At 34.8% G+C, this 24427-nt stretch overlaps 1 protein-coding gene across 2 annotated transcripts in view; it reads left to right on the plus strand.

Moving 5' to 3' along the window:
• The first annotated feature begins 1842 nt into the window (after positions 1-1842).
• LOC137015277 (uncharacterized) overlaps positions 1843-24427 on the plus strand; it is a 62531-nt gene continuing 39946 nt past the window's right edge. The window contains exons 1-4 of one of the 2 annotated variants that reach the window (XM_067380131.1): positions 1843-2725; positions 6900-7125; positions 20664-21247; positions 21480-21621. In XM_067380131.1, coding sequence (XP_067236232.1) covers positions 20729-21247; positions 21480-21621 — 661 coding nt within the window. In that variant the 5' untranslated portion in view covers positions 1843-2725; positions 6900-7125; positions 20664-20728. Of the gene's footprint in view, positions 2726-6899; positions 7126-13223; positions 13278-20663; positions 21248-21479; positions 21622-24427 lie in introns of those variants that run through there. The other variant, XM_067380141.1, reaches the window with a different exon arrangement.

Genomic DNA, 24427 nt, shown 5'->3' on the forward strand with positions numbered 1-24427 from the left:
TTTTCGATCTAATTCATGATATTTGGGACAACAATGCACCAAAAGTTGCATATACTTTCATGTTGTGACAAGGATGGCAGTTTCCAGATAAATAAAGGGAAGGAATGTGAATAAAGAGAGGCTGCAGTGGGTTATACTGACACAAACACTTCAAGCAGAGCTGAAGAAGATCGATGTTGATCATTCTGGTACATCTACTACTGCATTCAAAATGACAGCTGGACATTACTGATGTCAGGCATGTGAGGAGCAAGAAGACATTTTGGCACAGTTTCTTATTTTACTGAATAGTGCATTATCCTTGTGTAACAGTAATAGTGAAGTGTAAATATAAATAGTTTTTAGTTTACTGCCAACACTGGCAGCTGGATAATGGCAAGTTGTTGTGGGTTCATCCATTATATTTATTGGTGTTCATACAAAAAAAAAGCAAAGAAATAATCAACTACTATTCAATTAATCAATTATTATTATTATTATTATTGTATTACAACATTTTGTTATAATATTTCCATATTTCATCAGATGGTCTCACAATACCCATCAAAAACCTATACAAGCATGATGTTAGAATGGAAAATGAGGAAATGATAAAATACTGCAATATTTAAATGTGATTCAACAAAGTTTGTTATCCATGATGAGGAGTACACACCTGTGTAGATTTTAATGCCCTTCCACCCCCAAGGGGCCAGTACCGGCCCCTGGAAGAGCAAAAAAAATGCACATTTCAAATGGCTGTAACTCAAAGTCCGGTTAGCGTATCAAAGAAAAAATCAACAGGACAACTGCTTATGCTATGATTACTAAATAATGTTGGGCACAGTTTTCAGACATACATGGAAAGCTGGCATAAAGGTTTTTTAATAGTGATTACAGTAAAATATAAAATTTCAGCCTGTCCCTCATATATGTAATAAATGTTTGCACAATAAACATATTTAGATATCGAGTTGTCCATTAAAGATCTTATTATTTTAACATTTATCATTTCTTTACTAAACGTTTTAAACTACATTACCCATATGTCTCTGTCATTCTATCAATGAACGGGAAACATGGCGCTGTAGTTCATTGAGAAGCTAGGGTTAGGGTTGGGATCTCGGTAAAGGAGTAATTTCTCACAACATGGAAACACTTTATAGTTAACTTAATGTATGAGTAACGTAATATTCACACTAAAACAAACTTTGTAAGATAAAGCGCCGTTTTATATGGGTTGAAAGGTAGTCCAATCACAGCGAGTTCTGCGATAGAGTCACAGCCAATCACAACACAGCTGAACAGATGCGTCACGCTTACTTGTCCATTTATGGTAAATGACGACAGATCTCCTTCGGTTCCGGCTGACGAGAAAGATTCCTTAAATATATAATTAATCTAATTAAATATAATAAAAATCACATTTTACAACGAAAGACTCCTTTGTGTTTTAAACTGATGCATAAATATATTTGAAAGAGATATAATTGCATCTACTAAAGTGCTTCTAACATTTACAGTAGATATGTAGTATATTAAAGGTATACATTTAATCACTTATTTATACCATTCTTCACCATTTGAACTCTTGGAATTAAAATAAATATAAATAAAAGCATAATGAATGTACTCGATTTTGTAATCATATTCCAATATTTAGTGTCAAAGACAAATGTAGTCCCCAAACTACTGCACAACAGTATAAAAATCAGTTAATTAAAAATATCCAGTTACAGAGGCAATCTATTATAGTGAAATATAACTACACAAATCGATATGATGAAGTATTATTTTTACAAACCAAGAGATGAGATAAAATTCCATGTGAAAATATGTTTCTTTAAAGAATAGGGGGGAAAAAATAACATTTTACATTCTCAACTTTAATACAATACAATATTGTGTTTATTGTTCACTTTTACTGTAACTAAATGAAAGGCAAATTCAAATAGTTAATGCATTTTATAAATGTTAAATATTTTCAGCAATAAAATGCTTCTATAAAATACATTCATGGGTATGTTACATTTACATTATCCAGGTACTGATATAATGATACCATAGATGTAGTTAAGGTGGACATTTACTATAGTGACACTGTAATAAAAGGTTTAATGAAACAAAATGCAAGACATTTTCAAGTCCATCTAAATGAAGAGGTAACAAACTCACAGAATAATGTCCAGAATGTCAATGTGTCATTTCTGTAATACTCTATATCAGCACCAAACAGAATTAAATAAATATTGATTGTTCTCAGAGGGTTTTCCTGAACACTCTCACTAACTTCAATTGTTCGGACAAACACCTGCTATACACACATGCAGAAATACATATTTGACTATAGTCGCAGCATTACTAGAACTTTTACCAAAACTCCGGATGAGCACTGGTGCTTCTTTGATAAAGGCAAGAATATGGAAAAAGATAAATTACTATTTTCAATATTGGTTCTGCACGTTTCAAGGAGATCATAAGGAGGAGTCCACGTGAAGACTTTTAAAAACTGTGACAGAGTGAAGGGTGCACCTCCCCGGACACACCCTAAGCATGACCAAACAACAACACCCAAAGACAGATATGAAGTGGACACCACCAGGAGAATGCAGGGGAAGACATGGAAACGAAGGCCTGAAGAATGTCGGTGTCCCATGGGAAGATGTGGAGAATGTGGTCACAGATTGGATACGTTGGAGGACACTTGTTACCCAATGTGCCCAGCACAGCACTTGATGATGATGTTGTGAGTTCATACATAACCGTAGGATTTCCTTCTGTAAAGAGTGTTGCACAATTAAATGTTAAATGCATTTATGTAATAAGTTCACTGATGTGTGGGCATTTCCATGATTAAAAGTATAGCAAGCTATATTCATATTTTAAAAAATAAAAAATAAAAATAAATAAATAACATGTTTCACATGCAAGCAGGACATTATCAGCAGTGTAAATGATCATGACAAAATAATCAAATATCTGATGTCATGTGACAAGTCAAATGATAATTTCCACTCTTGCAAGCAGAGGTAGTTATGAGGTGCGGAGAGACATCATGTATCATTGGAACATTTTGGGCCCAATCTGTAATCATTTTAAAGAATTCAATGGAATTAATATAAACTTTTATGTGTGGGACGTCCAACTGTCCAAGAAGGGGCACAACTGATTTACAAATAAGGTGATAAATATGTACAGGATTTGACTTTAATTTTAATTTACTGTGAGACTATTTAACAAATGCTTGATAAAATGTTTGATAAAGGGTTAAAAGCAACACATACATACCATTGCAATTATTTGCCTTTGCAGCTTTCTGTCTCCTTCATCCATTTCCAAAAGGCCCTTTTTGTCTTTTCAGCTAAAACAAGAGAAAAGAAAATATCATTATTTATAATATATAGGTTTATATATAAATATATATATAGGAAAGAAGTTCTTATTGACCTTACAGTTTTTGGATTTAACATTATTAGGCATTAAAAGCATGATAAGTGTTGTGGTCACTCTGTATTTACAACAAAAATCACATTAAAACTACCAATACTGTGGTAAAAAGCATGGTAAGTGTTGTTTTTTACCGTGCTTCTACAACAAATACCATTTTGAAACTACACTTGTACTACTTTGAACCTGATATGAATATGTTATATATATTGTGCAATATATTGCACGTCACGTGACAGTGTTTAATCACCCTAGTTTAGTATTTAATATAGAAAGCAATGAAAAGCAAAACCTCAGCGGAGGTGACAGATATAATGCAGTGACTGAACATGAGGGAGCTAACGTTAACCTGATTAATATCTGCAAACAGAAAAGACATTATATCAAACATTAGAACAGCGTATTTACGACTACTTACCAACATCCAGCACACGCGAACTGATGCCAAATATCGCGATGTGTTCTGAAGGAGACTTCTTCAGCGTGAAATCTTTGCAACAACGCGCAAGCGAGTGATTATGTACATTCACTGAATGAATATTATGAAAATAAAATATATATTTTTTGCTTAAAATGTAATCAAACCTTATTTTGATGCAGAAAATAAAATATTGTTCATAGCAACCAAAACGTAGCAGTTTCACATTATTCTGGCGAGATCAGAAAAATCTTTGCAACAACGCGCAAGCGATTATGTACATTCACTGAGTGAATATTATGAAAATAGAATATATATTTCTCGCTAAAAATGTAATCAAACCTTATTTTTATGCAGAAACTAACTCAAAATATTGTTTTTTTCACTAAAAAGCAGAGAAACGTCCGCCATGTTTTTTGTTCTCACAGCCGGGCTCTCTAAAGTCACGTGACTTGGACGCAAAACAATAGGCAAAAAAAAAATGTAACAGTCATACAATTTAAGGGCCATTATTGTAACCCCTCTACGTTTTGCACTTTGGACCAACGTAGTCAGGATACGTTTTCATGTGAGACTGGGTTGCGCAAATACATGGTTGTGCAATTGGATTATCATCATTCAATCACACTTTTAACTAACCTGATTAAAATAAAAAAAAAAAACACATAATCTCCTTATTTTTTGCATTATCATTATTTTTCTGTAACTCTGACTGTATGTGCTGAAAAAATTGAGAAATAATATTTCATAAAAACGTTTAAAAATGCCAGAGAAGTAAGGTAACACCAGTGACAAAAACATGGGTACATGCAGTCTTTAAATAAATGTACAAAAAAAATAAAACATCATTAAGCTGTCATTTATGTGTATTCATAAAGTCAAAGTGTAATATAATAATGTGGTCTAAGTTTAAATGTTAAAAAAAGAATTACATTTTAAGACATTTTGTCATACCAAAAGTGGACGTTTCTGTAGAATGACCCTGTTTTATCAGATTAGATTAAATGCGAGTGTGTTGAAAATGATATAATTGCAATTAATTTTAAAACATATGATGGAGAAAATGCTGTATTAGTAGTAAAGCTGCATCTGATTATTCTATGTTATGCTACTTGACAGAGTTTTGAGGCACGGTAAAAACATGGTAAATGAAGAAAATGAGATTCAAATTATAACACCAACAGTACTGAGCTAAATAACGATTAGTTTTATGTCGATGAATGTATCCACACAGTTGCTCACCTGTCTAATTAAACATAACATATTAAAGCATTTTGGTGTTTCTATGGTACAGTATTTAACATGGGTATGATGTGATCAGTAGGCGATGCAGACATGTTCCGTATCCTGGTTAAAATTGCTTTTTCTCTGGATTTAAACATTCTTGGAGAGATCTGGTATAATGTAAGTAGGCTACACAAGTCAACAAAATAACAGTTTTAGTGGGTTTTGGATATTTTAATCCAAAAATCGTACGTAGGTGAGAGTGGGGTAAGATGAGCCATTTTTAACTTATTATTAAAATCAGACAGAAGTACAATAAAAGTATTTAAAGTAATTTCAGGATGTTTCCTATCATTTTAAATGATCAGAATACATTTATGACAAAGGGTTCAAAAAATATGGCTTCTTAAAAAAAAGTGATCCTCTGGCTCAATTTACTCCAGGTCAGGGGTAAGTTGATCCAAGTCAGTGGGTAAGCTGCACCGTCTAGGTGTAAACTGACCGTCTAACTGAATCTGAATCAAACCCATGTGAAATTTTAAAGATAATGTACCTATTTTAAAACCTAATGTAATAATCAAATTTCCTTTTACAAATATTCTTTATTAAAAATATTTTACAGATATTTATTTTTTAACGCTAAATTTAACAACATAAAACCAACCAAATGAAGTTGAAATTTCATTAATTGTTTGCATTTCTGTAACAATATGTTGAACATCAACCTTCCCATAAACAGACTAAACAGAGAGTTTGTTGAGTAAAATTAAATAAAAACTAAATAAAATGAATAAATGTCACTGAAACTAATAAACATTTTAGTCAAAAGCTTCTTGACATGGTAGTTTTTCTGCAATGTCGATCATGTTAGGCCATTAGAGACTACAGGTGGAAAGATATATGTGATTAAACATCCTCTGGTTCGTATCAGAGAAGGATTTGGTGTACTTGTACATTATTCCTATCAAATAAACTCGAAAATAAAGATAAATTAAACCAGTTGCGTAATATTACATTGAAATGACACCAGTTTATACTTCAGATTTAACTTAAATTCAATGCATTATGGCGGGGTAAGTTAAAACACTGGCTCAATTTACCCCATAGCATTTGGCTGACTTTGCCCCATTTTAGGAAAAGCTAGCTAGCTTAGTAATTCATAATAATATTTAGCTAAATGACTTGCATGGCTTTATACATTGCTAAATCACCAATAGTCATCATAAATAGTTTTAGCCCTGGACAAATTTGCACTTCCACTCCTCCCATGTGCTTCTCTTTTTCACAGTCTGGCAGAAATGATGGGTGGTTCTAAAATATATGGTCACATGACAATAAAATGGTACAGTTGCCAAGATACAGGGGGTGGGTCAATTTACCCACTGGCTAATCTTACCCCACTCTCCCCTATTGTGCCTTTAATTTACTATTTTCATAGCAGATTTTCACTTGATGAATACAAAATAATTTTAAAAAAGTTTAGAAAAAGCTAATGCTATATAGAAGAGTGACAAATAATTGTAATAAATCGTTTTTATTTGCATCTCTTTTCTTGAACCAAGACTGGTCTGGTCAGTTATGATTGATGTGAACATGAGTCTTAACCTGCAGTCAGGACACTCCGAATAAAACATGGATAATAACTTTGTAAAATAAAAATAATAAAATAAATAACATTTGTATGAAAAGTAGAAGAATAAAATAAATTTGATTACAATAATGTACCAGATAGAATGTATATTGTTACATTCATGATATCAATTAGTTGTTAACTCTTTTCTTTACTATTCTTTCTATTGCTGTTATTCTTATTCAACCCTTATATTTTCAGTGAACTCTGTCAGAACCTGCTTTTATACAACGAATGTCAAAGAAGTGATATGCCGGAGAAAACTCCCTTAAAGCTAACCATCAGATGCACATGATCGAGCAACCTTGGCTGTTTCATGAGTTCATTAAGTCACGTGATTTTTTGCAAACGGGTGGGCAAGCGATATAATGCTAGAGGAGTGAAAGCTTTGTAGAGTGAGACTAAAGAAACTGCAGACAAGACAGAGGTATGTAATGCTATTAATGTAACATTATGATTGTGTGTGTGTGTGTGTGTGTGTGTGTGTGTGTGTGTGTGTGTACAATCTGATGTAGCCTAATTGTAGTATCAAAAATGTCCAAAATGAAATCAAAACGAAAAAGAAAATACTGTTTTAATTAGGCTTTATTAGGAAAACTAACCAACTTCTAGATACTGTAATATTTGTCCAAGTGGCCACTGCTTGCTTGCTTGTTTTTATTTATTTAGTTAGTTAGTCATAGGCGTAATTTACAGGTGGGACACGTCCCCACCACTTTTCAGCAGGGTCGATATTGTCCCTACCACTTTTTGAAACATTTTGTGGCATGGATGTACCTAATACACATGAAACATCTCCAGTTGACTAGGAAAGCATTCATTTAATTCGTTTGATAAATAAGAGGTGATCTGGCACTGGAATGTGTTGTTTTTGAAATCATGCTCAGCGTTCGTTGATGTTGCCGCTGTTATCAGTGGGATGCAACTGTGCTCTCTTGGCGCTTGTGCGCAATCCACACAGAAGAGCGCTTTATCACTGAACGCAGGTTTTAATGAGGGAGGGGTCGGTGAACTTAAAAAAACGGTGTGTACTGATGTTAATTCATGTTTATTACTAGTAGGAGGAGATGATCGGTTCATGTGCCGCTTGAACTGAAACGCAGCGATCTGTCACGACACATTAAAGGAGCAGTATTTGAACTAAGCTGTTGGACATTGTTGATATTTGAAATCAGCCCAAACAAACCCACCCCTCTCTTCATTGCTCCGCCTCCAAAACTCACCCTCCAATCCTAACTACGCTGCTCGGTAAGGGCAAGGCAAGGCAAGGCAATTTTATTTGTATAGCACATTTCATACACAATGGTAATTCAAAGTGCTTTACATAAAGAAGTGATGATAAAAATAAGAATGATAAAAATAAAACATAAGGAATAACAGTAAAAACAGAGAATTTTGCTATCTGGAAGAGCTAGGAAGTCTTATGGAGTTTTGTTGTTGTTGTCCATCAGAGTGGATCTAAACCTCACATGACAGGACCGCTCTCTAGCAACCTGTTAAGGCACTTTAAACTGCTGAACAAAGTTTGGTAATGCTTTAGATTAAAGCCCGGAAAGTACTGCGTAATTACAACGAATTTACAGCGTAACTATCTGTAATTATTTTGTAATTATTTTGTACCTATAAAGAACCTATATGTAGATATAGGGTAACAATACATAAAGTTTGGTTAATAAAAAGGTAACAACTAATAAAAATTAAAAATAATTATACTGTAATTATTTTTTAAATAAGGGTTAACTATTTTAATGTTATGTGGTATATGCTAAACAACATTGGAAATAACAAATAGTTATACTGTACGTATTTTATAACTAAGGGCTAAATATTGTAATATAACGTGGTATGTATGACCTAATATGCTAACAACATGGAAAATTACACATAATTATACAGTAACAATTTTATAACTAACAGCTAGCTATTCTAATATTATTACCTAATATGCTAAACATGGACAAATCACAAATAATTATACTGTAACTATTCTATTAACAGCTAGCTATTCTAATATGCTAAACATGGACAAATCACAAATAATTATACTGTAACTATTTTATAACTAAAGGATATTCTAATATTACATGTTATGTATGACCTTGGGGGCTATGACTAATATTCACAGAATATTATCGAAGTATTGATCTGATGAAAACACAACTGAATTGAGCTGAATAATTACCCTCTTGAGTTGCTTTATAGCTGATAAGCTTTTTTAATAATTTATTCTTCTTGAAACATTTTTTTTTCTGTTGTGAAGCTGATTTGAAACAAATTGTAGCCTATATAAAGCGCTATAAATGTGATTTGACTTCTTTAGACAATGTGGTACATATCACTAAAGAATACATGTGGGTTTTTGTGATGATTTTTAGAAATGTAAATCAAGGCTTATTACCTGATAAAAGTGTTACAGATAATTGTTGTTTAAATGGCATTGTAGTCCATCGAGGTGCAGTGCAGTGGAACATAAGCTTTCCTCTTTCCAGCTATTCCCCGAAAATAAAATATAACATAATACAACACCTGCATTTTACTACATACAGTACCCTATAATTTATATATTTTGCTAGAAAAAGGCTCCTGACTCAGTTTCGTCATCTTGTTCCACCCTCTTGTTCCACGTAGTTACAGAGTAAGTACATCACCTGCGGGCCGTGAATTAAAGTGGTGCTTGTTACCCTCTTGTTCCACGTAGTTACAGAGTACGTAGGTGCAACAAATATACATACACATAATGGCATATCCTTTATGTCAAAACATTTATTTTAATATTATTTTAATAACAGTAATAATTATGAATAACAATAATAGTAATATAAATTAAACAACTTATTGAAAAAAGATGATCAATTATTATTTTAATGATGTTAACATGACAACAAAGTATCATTATTTTTCCCCCTTTTTTGTCTCTCTTGCTTGGCTTCTTCATTTTCTTCTTCTTTATCTTCTGAGGAACTGATGGAATCCCAGGAGTCTTGCTGTTCTGCAATATATATGAATAAAAACACACTCTTTAGTCCAGAAACTGATTGTAACTGTATGTGTATGTGGCTAATCTCCTCGTTCTCTCTTTTTTTCTTCAATAAAAGCTGAGTTTCTCTGTCTCTTCCTGTTGACCCTGAAGCAGTCTCTAAGTCCATATCAAACCAGATATGCAATAACATTGAGTTAAATTTTTGGTTTGATAATAGAATAGCCTATTGGTTTGTTACCAAAGTACAACAGTGATACAATAAGTAAATGGGTACAAACAGTCGTCCTGCACTGAAACATTTAGGGCCATCATAATCATTGTAAATTATTTTTTTCTTGTGTTAAGTATACTCCAAGCTCTTTCGCTACTTCTTTTATGAAGGAGAAATGGCCTGTCATGTTCAGTGTAGACAAGCTGTTCAGCATGACACAAAGATGGTTGTGTCCAGTTCAAACATGTGTAACAGTAGTCACTAGTTCTAGTATGCTGATATTTGCGTGCAGCCTAACTTACTCATTCTTCAACTTCCAACACATTCACTGACATTACATTCACTGTATATCTACTGCCCTACAGATCTTTTGAGGGGATGTCAAAACCTGTGATCATAATAATATTTTACTTAAAGGTACAATATGTAATAATTTTGTCCGCTAGAGGCCTTTTCAAAATTGTGCAACATACGCATCACAAGCAGCGGGACTTTATTATGACACAGCTTCCGCTTTTCCGGTCATGAGTATGAGGAAACGCAGCTCTGTTTATCATATTAGATACATTTGAGAGTGTTGAAAATGATGTTATAACGTTACTCTGTGCGTTCGCTCGGCGGCTGCTGTGAGACACTGTTGCACACTGCAGTAAGATCGATTTTACAATATCATATTAAATGCTGGATGGCTTGTGCTGATAAATGGCATGCAATTCATTTTAAAACATATTGTATGATGGAGAAAATGCTGCATTACTGTTACTAATAATAAAGCTGCATCTGATTATGCTATGTTAGCTACTTCACAAAATAGTGTTTTTCTCTGAGGCATGGTAAAGCATGGTACTCGCAAAACATCAAGAAAATTATATTTAAACAATAAGACTGAGCTATATAACAATAATTCGTTTTCTGTCTATAAACATAACCAAACCAATGTCCCCTTGCCTATTAAAACATGTAAATATTAAAGCGTCTTTGGTGTTTCCATGGTTTCTACAAAATAAAAGCGTAAACCGAGAGTAACGCGGGTATGACGCAATTGACAGGCGACTCCTCACACGTCCCGGAGCCTTGGTTAAAATTGCAATTTTCTTACGATTTACAAATTGTTGGAAACATTTAGGATATTGTAAGTACTCAAGTGAACAAAATAGTTTAATGCAGCAAGATGGAAACAGGGACTCACCGACTGATTTTAATGGCGGGATTGAAATGGTCCAGTCGTGGCAGCATTGAGATTCTTCCTCTGTTGGCACTTGTTGGCATTTGCCACATGTGCACCACTCATAGACGGGCACCACCACGTCTCGTTAGATCTTCGTCTGCCCGATGCTTGAGAGGTGTGTCATTGCAGCAGTCTCTTCCATCTGCCTAATTTTTTCCTCTATGTATTCCAGTCCAAAAATGTAGGGCAGGGCAAAATCTTCTTCTCGAAGTTCAAAATCGCCCGACATCGTTACCTTTTTTTGTAAACAGCATTTGACCTACTCTGCATCCCAATGTGCATACTATCCACCCCATCCAACCTAAATAGTATTGAATATTACTAATGTCACATATTATTTAGGATGCATAGTATGCACATTGAGATGCAGGCTTAGTATTTGCATGTTCAACTTGTAAACACTGACTCGGTACTTCCGCCTATGTCAAGCGTGACCTTTTCAACGTAATTGCGTATTATGTGACGCCACAAACGCCCATCGCAGAACAGAGCAAGGGGAGCATTTGTGCTTATAAAACAATTTTTTTATATATTTTTTTAAATGACCGATCGTTTCACTAGGTAAGACCCTTATTCATCATCTGGTATCGTCTGGTATTGTTTAAAGCCCTTTGAAGCTGCACTGAAACTGTCATTTAGACCTTCAGCCGTTTGGAGTCCAATGAAGTCCATTATATGGAGAAAAATCCCCATATGTTTTCATCAAAAAACTTAATTTCTTTTCAACTGAAGAAAGAAAGACATGAACATCTTGGATGACATGGGGGTGAGTAAATTATCAGAGATTATTTGAAAGTGGACTAATCCTTTAATATTCCACCAATGATAATATTTTGGTATAGGCTGTTGGTATATATTATGCAAATCTGGCAACCCTTCCTTTACTATGTTTAATTATTGTGTAGAGGATCAGGAAGTTTCAGCAAAGGATAATATGATTTCTAGCCCTTGCATTAGCTTTACTACTAGATATATTTATGGAGATAAGATATAAAAACTGACCCTGTACAGCTATGATCAGCTGTTCGGCTGAGATTTTGATGTTTTGTTACGGAAGGGCCACAGCTGATCGGTTGTTTAGCACTTGCTGAACTAGAGAGCTGATTGAGACACACCCTTAATATGCGGCTTCTCTCACTGCCACCTCCATGTTGCAGAGTATGTCACGTTGAACCATACTCAGACCACCTATGGTCTGGGTAAGGTTCGCTTTTGAGTCCTGAGGTCTGAGATCACTTGGTTTGTTCACATATACACACTGAACCACTCCGAGAGTGTTTGGAGGACTCAAACAAATGTTACTACCCATGTACAAAATAACTGATGAAAGACAATGGAATTCCAAAGCTGCCATAGTAATACTGCACTGCCACTCCCTCCCTCACACAAAATTATTTATTATCTGTTACCCCATACAAGTAAGTATTGTACTAGTGCAAAACATTGATTGACATCTTGCTAAATATATATTTCTCTCTGATTACAGGTCAAAATTGCACAAGGAAGATGTGGCCTCCCTATACTGCAGAGACAACCTTGCAGTCATATGCAAACAATTTGCTGCTCTTTGTTTCATCCTGCCCCCAGCTGAAACTGAAAATTTAAAAAATAAAGGCAGCAAACAAGCTAATTGATGTTCTTTACTTTTTACAGTTTCTTGTTTTTTAAAAATTGTTAGTATGTTATAGTTCTGTTAAATCTTTTTTTTTTTAAAAATAAACTTGGATTATTGGGTTCAATTAAAGTCTTTTTAATGTGCTTTTACAATTTGTAATTCAGTTCATTCTTTAACTTTTGCTGAAGTTAAGTTTATCTGTTCCAACATAATTAAAATGGTTTAATGATGTACTTACTCTGTAACTACGTGGAACAAGAGGGTAACAAGCACCACTTTAATTCACGGCCCGCAGGTGATGTACTTACCCTGTAACTACGTGGAACAAGAGGGTGGAACAAGATGACGAAACTGAGTCAGGAGCCTTTTTCTAGCAAAATATATAAATTATAGGGTACTGTATGTAGTAAAATGCAGGTGTTGTATTATGTTATATTTTATTTTCGGGGAATAGCTGGAAAGAGGAAAGCTTATGTTCCACTGCACTGCACCTCGATGGACTACAATGCCATTTAAACAACAATTATCTGTAACACTTTTATCAGGTAATAAGCCTTGATTTACATTTCTAAAAATCATCACAAAAACCCACATGTATTCTTTAGTGATATGTACCACATTGTCTAAAGAAGTCAAATCACATTTATAGCGCTTTATATAGGCTACAATTTGTTTCAAATCAGCTTCACAACAGAAAAAAAAATGTTTCAAGAAGAATAAATTATTAAAAAAGCTTATCAGCTATAAAGCAACTCAAGAGGGTAATTATTCAGCTCAATTCAGTTGTGTTTTCATCAGATCAATACTTCGATAATATTCTGTGAATATTAGTCATAGCCCCCAAGGTCATACATAACATGTAATATTAGAATATCCTTTAGTTATAAAATAGTTACAGTATAATTATTTGTGATTTGTCCATGTTTAGCATATTAGGTAATAATATTAGAATAGCTAGCTGTTAGTTATAAAATTGTTACTGTATAATTATGTGTAATTTTCCATGTTGTTAGCATATTAGGTCATACATACCACGTTATATTACAATATTTAGCCCTTAGTTATAAAATACGTACAGTATAACTATTCGTAATTTCCAATGTTGTTTAACATATACCACATAACTGTCACGAATGTGGCTCCCTCGGTCCCTCCTCCGGACCACCGGAGGGAGCCATCTCCGGAATATTGAACAGTTACCATTCGGACTACAACTCCCGTGGGCCCTCATTCCTGGGACTGATTGCGCACACACCTGCGACACATCACACTCACACTATTTAACACACACACACATGTGCCGTGAAGTCTTGCTTTGCCGAGGTGATCATTACTGAGCGTTTTTCCCCGTGGACTGCTATCTGTTATCGTTTGGACTGTTTATCTCTTGTGACCCATTGCCACCTGCCCTGATCTCTGCCTGCTTCCTGGACTTTGTTTGTTTTGCCGCCTGCCCTGAACTCTGCCTGTCCCTTGACTCTGTCTGTCTGCTGCCTGCCACGACCATTGCCTGTCCCCGTTTATGCCTCTGTCTTTGCCCTGTTTGCTTTGTTGATCTTTAATAAAAATCTGCAAATGGATCCACACTCTGCCGACCCGTCATTACAATAACATTAAAATAGTTAACCCTTATTTAAAAAATAATTACAGTATAATTATTTTTAATTTTTATTGGTTGTTACCTTTTTATTAACCAAACTTTATGTATTGTTACCCTATATCTACATATAGGTTCTTTATAGGTACAAAATAATTACAGATAGTTACGCTGTAAATTCGTTGTAATTACGCAGTACTTTCCGGGCTGTAATCTAAAGCGTTACCCAAAGTTTCAATCTCCCCTTTTGCCAAGACACCTCAAACTGTGCCACACAGCCCTAATCCCCCTTCCGGAGATATCTTATCTATGCAACACAGTTCAAATTTCCCCTTTGGAAAGTGTCCTAACTGTAATCCAGAGATATCTTAACCATGCACTACAGCTTAAATTTCCCCATGGTTTGTCCCCTTATCCAAATTTTAACCTAATCACAAATGCTTCCTAATTCTCCCAGCTCTTTAAACCAGACAGCAAATTTTAAAATGCATTAAAAGTCAGAAATAACAAGATGATACATAAAAGATATAAAATACATTAAAAATGAAATAAAAACAGGAAAAGTGATTAAAAGAATAAAGAGATAATACGTATAAAATAAAATGCAATCAGTTTGGACATAGCGCAGTGCTCAATCAGCAAATGCATAGATAAAAAGATGTGTTTTGAGTCTGGATTTGAATGTGGCTACTGTTGGAGCACACCTGATCTCTTCTGGAAGCTGGTTCCAGCTGCGGCTGGCATAACAGTTAAAAGAAGACTCTCCTTGCTTTGAGTGAACCCTTGGTATTTCTAAATGACTTGATCCTGATGATCTGAGTGATCTGTTAGGTTTATATTCTATGAGCATATCTGCAATGTATTGAGGTCCTAGGCCATTGAGTGATTTATAAACAAGTAACAGTACTTTAAAATCAATTCTAAATGCAACTGGAAGCCAGTGCAAGGACCTGAGGACTGGTGTGATGTGTTCATGTTTTCGGGTTCTGCTCAGAATCCTGGCAGCAGCGTTCTGTACGAGCTGCAGCTGTCTTATGGTCTTTTTGGGAAGACCAGTGAGGAGCCCATTACAATAATCCACCCTGCTGGTGATGAAAGCATGAACAAGTTTCTCTCAAGTCTTGACTGGAGACAAAGCATCTAATTCTTGCAATATTTTTGAGATGATATTATGCTGATTTAGTTATTGGCTACTGAAACTCAGGTCTGAGGGGGGAAAGTTAGGACGATTCTAAGGGCCCATGCACTTTTGGGCCCCCCAGAGATCGGTTTTATTAGTAGTGACAGTTAGTGCTCGAAGTGGGCCACCGGTACGCACTGGTACACAGTACCGGCATTTGTCACATGTTGCCAGTACTCTGAGCACCCACACACCAAAACGTAGAATCAGACTATTAATTAATCAATTGTATACATCACATGTTCGGAGCTTTTATAAGCTGTACAAACTGAACTGATCAATTGTCTGCACAATATGACTGTGACTGAAGCTCAATTGTTTAATATTGCATGAGTGGTGCGCGAATCACTGTAGGCCCGTTCACCAGCGCGCTCCAAAAGTGTTAATATTTGCATGACCCGTTCCTATGTGACGCTGATGATAAAATGTGCGACCCGTTTGGATTCTATTGAGGATAGTAAAACACTACGGAGAAATTCAAACAAGATCTAAAACAGCCACTAAAATGACTGATGAAAAGAGGGGAAAACATCATCCTGCAAGCTTTTTAAACTCATGAAGACCAGAATTTATCACAATCTATTGTATTTATTGTGGCAAATTTTGATTAGTTGTAGAATTTATAATAGATGTTTCACTAAAGATTTATATTACAGCTGTGGCATGTTGTATCTATAGTTTCTAAACTGTGTTGCTAGTTTTCATAACAAATGCTATAAAAAGAAAGAAAGAAAAAATGGTCTTACCTGTAATTATATCATTATTGTAACAAATGCTATAGTTAACAATTACAAGAACTGTTATTTTAAGGCCAAGTACAAGTTAGAAAGAGCTTTAAAATATAGACCTTCTTGATTTTTTTGTCTAAACAAAAGGTTTTGTTATAGAATGTATGAATATGAATATTTGATTAATAACACTTTAGAATAATGGTCCGTCATTAATAAGTAACTATGCAGGAAGCAATGCAGGACTAATGAGTAATACTACATTAACACTTCAGCTACTTCTATTAACTAATATAGAAACAAGCTTAACTAGTCAGTAAGTAATATCACATTTAGAAGATAGTTCCTTATTAGCTAATCAATAATTAGAGAATGAGATTGGCATCATTAAGAACTAATAGGTAACTATGACAAATTATAAATAATTACTAATTAATTACTAAGCACAACATTAAAGTGTCTGAGATGTGAGCAACTGTCATAAAATGCATCATTAATTACTCAAATGTTACCTTGTCATTATGCAAGAACTACTAGTGATCAGAACCAGTGAAAAACATCTTTTTCACTTTAAAATATTGGTCCAGATCACTAGTAGTTCTTGCATAATGACTAGATAACATTTGAGTAATTAATGATGCATTTTATGACTATATTCATAGTAAAAATTATGACTGATTACATCTCAGACACACGATAATGTTCTTTACAATTTGTCCATTAGTTAATAGTTATTAATGATGGTAATCTTATTAGGTAATTATTGATTAGCTAATAAGGAACTATCTTCTAAATTTGATATTACTTACTGACTAGTTAAGCTTGTTTCTATAGTAGTTAATAGAAGTAGCTGAAGTGTTAATGTAGATCTACTCATTAGTCCTGCATTACTTCCTGCATAATTACTTATTAATGACGGACCATTATTCTAAAGTGTTACTGATTAATGTACTGTATTTTTCTATTACATTTACATTTGTATAATAAATCATCTGCTAGTGCTACTGTAATGAGGCGGCAGACTCGGAGGGATCCATGTGCAGCTTTATTAAACAATCGTAGTCGTACAGGCAGGGGTCAAAAACCAGCAATAGCAATATCAAAGGCAAAACGTTATCAGAAACAAGGACAGGCAAAAGGTCAGGGCAGGCGGCAGACAAGGCAGAGTAATCCAGGAAAATTAAATCACAAGGCAGGCAGCAGGCAAAACACAGAGGTATAAGGCAGTCCAAGGTCATACACAGAATCACAATAAACAGGAAAAACGCTCTGTAATGTTAGCCAGGGCAAAACAAGAGTTTGCAAAGGGTGAGTGTGTGCGTAGGCTTAAATAGTCCGGGTTATTGGGATCAGGTGTGTGGGTAATCAGCCCAGATATGGGGGTATGTGAAATGTAGTCCAGGACAGGTTAGTACTCAGGTGAGGGAGCCCTCTGGTGGCGATCGGAGGGAACCACAGAGGCCAAGTTCGTGACAGCTACAGCCATGGTAGGTCTCTGACTAAATACTGATAGCTAGAGGTCAAAAGCAATAGCAAAAGTAATAGGTCATTATTGTTTGGTGCGGAATGGGTGCGGTAGGGGCCCCAACCTCATATTCTTTCATAGGGCCCAATATTGCTAGCAGCGCCAAACCAAAACCGAACATGACTTAATTTGTATAGTTATATTAATATAACACTATCATTGTATTAGGCTAATAGGCTAATACATTTTAATTATTTCATGCATTTTAGTGATGCACTGAATTTATATTGAAATTAATATTATTAAATTATATTGAAATTAATATTAACATTTTATTTTAGCCAAAAAACTAAATGGAAAATGAAAATAAAGGTTATGATCAACTGATTAATAATATTGATTTAATAATCAACACTTAAAAAACTGAGGTGTACAAACATTTAAATTTCACATAAGGCAGTTTTTTTTTTTTTTTTTTTATATCAAATAGATATGTTTTTATGAATATGAAATATAGGCTAAACATTTAAACAATGGCTAACTGATGGATTTATTCAAACATAAAGCAAAGTTATATCCAGAAGATTTCTTTTTGATGTCTTGGCACACATTGAAAATACATCCACTGAGGAGCCAGAATTAAAGTTTTTTTTTTTTTTTTTTTATCTTCTGAACGCCCGATATAGATGTTCATGGAACCTCCGTCCAAGGTTAAAAAAAACAGCCACAGCTCCATCCATAGGCAGTAAAACACACGGTCACACCTTTAGACAACTTAAAATCTGTAATTCACACATCTTTGGACTATGAGGAAAACCAGATCTGAAAGAAAGACTTTCTGGCTCAGCTGGGACTCAAACCAGAGACCTTCTTGTTTGGAGGAGACAGTGTTTCCCACTGAGCCACTTGTACTGCTCTTAGACAGTGACATAAAATACACATATTTGTAGAATAATTAAAAAAAACTATTGCTGCATCATGAATATTATTTTTTTCTGCAAAGTGCAAAACCCAAAAAGTTTAGTCAATAATGTTACTGTAACACACTGTACTGTCACCAAATTCAGTTCACACATCAGTGCTCTCCTGCTGGTTATACTATAGCAAATGTGTTTTTGCATAATTGTTATGATTTTATGAAAATGATTTTGTGATTTTGTTATGATTATGTAAAAAGACAAAAGTTTTGTAGTAGAATCAGCAGGACAGCTTTGATGTGTGAACTGAATTTGGACAGTGAAGTTAATAAATGTTTTTCACAATAAAAAAAAACATACATTTACGCAAAAGAACATGAAGCAATCTGTCTGCTGCCAAATGCTGTGTAAAGTAAGGAGGAGCAGTGGTTTGCTATTCTCCAAAGGGAAAAGGAACTGCGGTAAACATACAGAACTCTGTGCAGCAGGCTTTGAAAGTTGCTTACATCGAAGTGAATTCAAATTATAGTTGCAGGAAGGCGGTTATTTTTGTTTTTATGTCGTTTTGTCTTTATTTATGTAGCACACCTATTTGCTCAACTTTGAAACGATTTCATACGTTTTTTTTCTCTGAGGTAGTCCATGAACATTAGCGTGAGGATGGTTAAAGTTCACATTTGTTTAAACTAACCATTGCACAATTACATTACAGGCTATGAATCACATCAAATACTTAATGCTAACATGATTAATAATTAATTAATTCAATAGAAGTAATAGAAGTCATAAAATGATATGTAATTAAAGTAATTAAAGAATGATAAGTAATTAAAGATCGTTTAATGATAAAGTAAATAAGTATAATAAATATTGCATGTCATTTAATGGTTAAATTACAGAAATTTTAAGATTTTAAATATCTTTGAGATCATCGAAAGTTAAATCATCTGCCTTAAACCACACCGCCTTAAATCACACTTAATTATTCTTTTATTCAGTTATGCATTTCAATTATTCTCATTAGGTTTGCAAAAATGATATAAAAATATAAAAGTAAAATGTGTGGTCACAAGGCTGATTTGGACCACATGATCTGGGCCACACACCTCTCACCAACAATCGGCCCTCATGTTGTTTGCTGTCATTGATGCTGTGTCGTCACTGTCATACATCGCCAAGTATGTCTGCTATGTGGGCATGTTAAAGGGTTAGTTCACCCAAAAATGAAAATTCTGTCATTAACTACTCACCCTCATGTCGTTCCACACCCGTAAATCCTTCGTTCATCTTCAGAACACAAATTAAGATATTTTTGATGAAATCCGATGGCTCAGTGAGGCCTCTATTAAGAGCAAAGCCACTGTAGATAAAGCTACTAAAAACGTGTTTAAATCAGTTCATGTGACCACAGTGGTTCTGCCTTAATATTATAAAGCGACAAGAATACAGAATTTTCATTTTTGGGTGAACTAACCCTTCAAGTTAAAATTGGCCCATAGCGTCAAAAAGGGGTTACATAAGGAGGAGTGTAGTGAATAGATATTCTGAGGAAAGGATATCCAGCATGTTCTGTGTCCAGTTTTCCAAAGGGATAATAAAGAATGTGTTAGTATAAGCGTGTGCAGCAGACTTTCACCTCCATGTTTGCATCTACAGTAGATTCATACTTCGAGGCGACTTGAAACTAGTCACAGGTAGGCCTGTACAATGATGCACAATTGATGTGTGTTATTCATGGTTTCATGATGTCATTCAGGGAAAATCAAAAGCTCAGAGTCTGTCTTCATAATACAGCTACGCTATAGTCTTGTCTTGGAATTGTTTTAATGTTTTTCTTGTGCTCTCTGATGTAATCCACTAAGAAGTTATCATGAGAGAGGTGAAAGTGTACATTTCATAAAATATATACTACTTACTATATACAGGTATACGACTTTACACCATTTAGGTTAACATGTCTGCAAAATGTTTGTATGTTCAAAAATGCAAAATTGGATGATCTGTTTATTCATTTTGCTGATATGAATGATCTTCTTCATTAAAGGGAATCTGTTATACCATATTAAAGTCTTGTGAACCAGACGTCAGACTACAAGAGACAGGAGCATCATGCCGCTGCTTCAAGATCTTTTAAAGAAACTACATGGATTCCTGACAACATCATCTCTTTTCAAATCTGTACCATTGAGCCTTTTGTTAATCGGATTGGAGGCCTTGTTGGATCCACACTTCTCATGCCCATGCAAAGTACTTCAGAATAGACTGCTAACTGCGTTCATGTTCATTGGACCTGCTCTTTTTACTTTTTGTTTAATGTTCCTCTATTTAAAGCCTTTTAGACATGGATGGTTTCATTGCCCTGATGGAGAGAATGATGATACTCAGAAGAACTGGCCTAAAAGTCTCATATCATGTCTGATTCCACCTGTAATGTGGATCTTCCTCTTGTTTCATGATGGAGACTACTTTACTTGTGGCAAGACAGACTGGGATGGATGTTATGTTATTAATAAGAAGATGAACATGTCATGGTGTCATCCCTATCCAAAAGAAAACATGTTGTGTAATACCTCGTCAGAAGATCATGGAAAAATGCATCGCACACTTGAGTATTTTCATGAGTCTCAGGTAAATATCATATAATACAATATATTGTCCTTTTAGTCTAATATAATAATACATATTACATTAGCTTTGTCTGTACCTCACAATGCTAGGAATGAAAAGGAAAATAACATGAGTTAATTAAAATACAAACAGCCCCAACATATCAAGATTACATGGACTGTTCTTCTATTATATTGTCTATCTTTCTTTCTTTCTTTCTTTCTTTCTTTCTTTCTTTCTTTCTTTCTTTCAGTTTATAGGTTATTGCGTGATCGTTGGCTTCAGTGTTTTGGCAGTTGTCTTCATGGGCATTTATGACTGTTGCATAACTGGAAAATGTGACTGCCTACCAAATCGACTGTTACGCTGTTGTGGACGTAAACTACCTGATAAAGGTAATAGCAGCATAAACAGGATATTTAGAGCTTCAGAATCTCACCAGCCATAGTCCTACTACAGACCCACCTGCATAATTTTGTTTGTTTGTTTCTTTGTTGTATTTCAAAGTAAGGACAAACAGATACATTTGTATAACCCATTAATAGTGTTGTGGGCAATACATTACAAGTAACACGAGTTACATAATTTGATTACTTTATCCGAGTTACTTATTAAAATAAGTAACGCTAACGCTAGTTAATGCTGTTAAAATAATGGGAATTTCCCTGTTATAGATGCATTTACTTTCCTCACTTGTACAAAAACAGATTCAGTATTCCTCAAAATGAATATGTAACTCCTTTAAAATTAAGGAAGTTAAATGACTCTTAATTTGAAAAAAAAAATGTTAAAGTACCCATATTATGCCATTTTAAAGTTTCCGTAATTCTGTTTTGAAGGTCTCGTATAACAAGTTTACATTCATCAAAGGTCAAAAAACACTTTAATTCCTCATAAATTACATTGCACTTCACCACATTGTTCAATGATTCAGTCTCTCTAAACTCCTCCTTTCCAAAAGCCTCTGCTCTGATTGGTCATATGGCCCAGTCTGTTGTAATTGGTCCACCACTTAAAGTGCCTGATGGAAGTGAAACGCCCATTATTTCCACAGTTGAACTTCAGCTCTTCCTAAAGCTCAGTGATTGTACACACTGTAAGACAGTAACGATGGGGCTGATTTTACCATATTAATCTGAGCACGAGTCCGATGATGAAACATTGGAAGAACTAGTTATTCAACCCCAAACTCCATCACAAATCTTGCTCCATCCTGCATTAATGGACACAGTTTTAGGTAATATGGGCCACAGCTGAACAGCAGAAGTATTTTAGTAAGACCGTAATAATGTGATTAAGATGGTTAGCTGGAGACATACACAATATAAAACACAAAACTACGTATTTTGAACACCCAATAGAAAATATATACATCAATAATTAATCACACTTACAGGCTGTGATTCTGAGGAGCAAGCTGGTCCAAATAAAGTGGCCATTGTCCTATCTTTAATGGGATTGGTAATGCTTTAGATTACAGCCCGGAAAGTACTGCGTAATTACAACGAATTTACAGCGTAACTTTCGATAATTATAGTGTACTTATACAGTAAGTATGTGTAAGTATAGAGGAACAATATGTAATATGTAAAGGAATAAAGGGGTAACAACAAATTATTTATACTGTAAGTATTTTGGAACTAAGGGGTACTTACAGTGTTATTATAGACAACAATCTTACGTTTGGGAGCGGTTTTAGACCGCAGTAAAGATAGTTTGCGGTTTGATATTCAGATTTCTTTTGGCTATAAATATGCATTGCGCTGTCATATACATGCAAATAATACCGAATATCGTTCTCCATGATTTGTGAATTAAGGTGACGCTGTCCTTTGGGCCGCAATCAGGTTTTTTTTCGTAGCGACTCTTAATTTTATAATGGCTATAGCTCCAAATGTTGGACATTTAGAGGAATGAAACCACTGTCATCTTCACCAGCTTGATCTGTGAATTTTTTCACAGTAAAGCTCTTGTCCATAAACCCCTTGGTAAGTCCGCCTGTAAGGAATGTGAAAGAAAGGCATTCTTCATGTTTAACATCTACCAATAAACACGCAGACTGCTGGAATAAAATAACATTGTTTTAGGTCGAGCTCGATTTGTGAAAACTTTCACAATAGCATTTTATCTCGTGGCCGTGTTTCTCTTTGCTCTGCCCCCCGTTTTTTGTATAATATGATATATATATATGGTCACAAATATCACTATTTTGATCTGTGAAAATTTTCACAGGTCAGTTTTGGTAAGCTGACCCATCCCTGGGTCATGTACATCACTTTTCTGATCTGTGAAAACTTTCACAGTTCAGTACGGGTCAGCTGACCCTTCCCTGGGTCATGTACAATGTGGATAAACATTCACAACCACAACACCACACAAACATACAGAAGAAAATTAATGAAAACATTTTGGATCAATAAATCTTAAAAATAAATATAAATAACTGCAGAAAGGCCAATATACTGCAGATGCATTTTGCTAGAATGGGTAAACCCAGCCTGATCTGCCAGCGATTTGATTTTGCCCGTCTGGAAACCCCTACATTCATTTCTACGGCATCTGTTACACTTTTGCGAGAACCAATCACAGACTGGTCTATCCACCTTGCTCACTATTAACGGGTATAACACAATGATGATAGAGAAGCAACGGCAAGCACGACCGTCAATCCAATTTCTTTTAACCTCTCAACAATGCTAAATGACTTTAGTATTTCAAACAAATCACTCGACTGGGTGTAAATATCACTCACCTTCATGTGTTTTTGCACAACCTGCAAAAATCGCTCGATGACATTGCTGATCAATGCTACAAACCAATACAAACTAAAGGTGCGTTCCATTCGACTGCAAGTGGACTTCACAGGGTATTTCGCCATCTTAAAGGAACATTCCACTTTTTTTGAAAATAGGCTCATTTTCCAACTCCCCTAGAGTTAAACAGTTGAGTTTTACCGTTTTCGAATCCATTCAGCCGATCTCCGGGTCTGGAGGTACCACTTTTAGCATAGCTTAGCATAGTTCATTGAATCTGATTAGACCGTTAGCATCGCGCTTAAAAGTGACCAAAGAGTTTTGATATTTTTCCTATTTAAAACTTGACTCTTCTGTAGTTAAATCGTGTACTAAGACCGACAGAAAATGAAAAGTTGCGATTTTCTACACCAATATGTCTAGGAACTATACTCTCATTCCGGCGTAA

Source organism: Chanodichthys erythropterus, chromosome 3 (assembly GCF_024489055.1).
Source record: "Chanodichthys erythropterus isolate Z2021 chromosome 3, ASM2448905v1, whole genome shotgun sequence".
NCBI lineage: Eukaryota > Metazoa > Chordata > Actinopteri > Cypriniformes > Xenocyprididae > Chanodichthys > Chanodichthys erythropterus.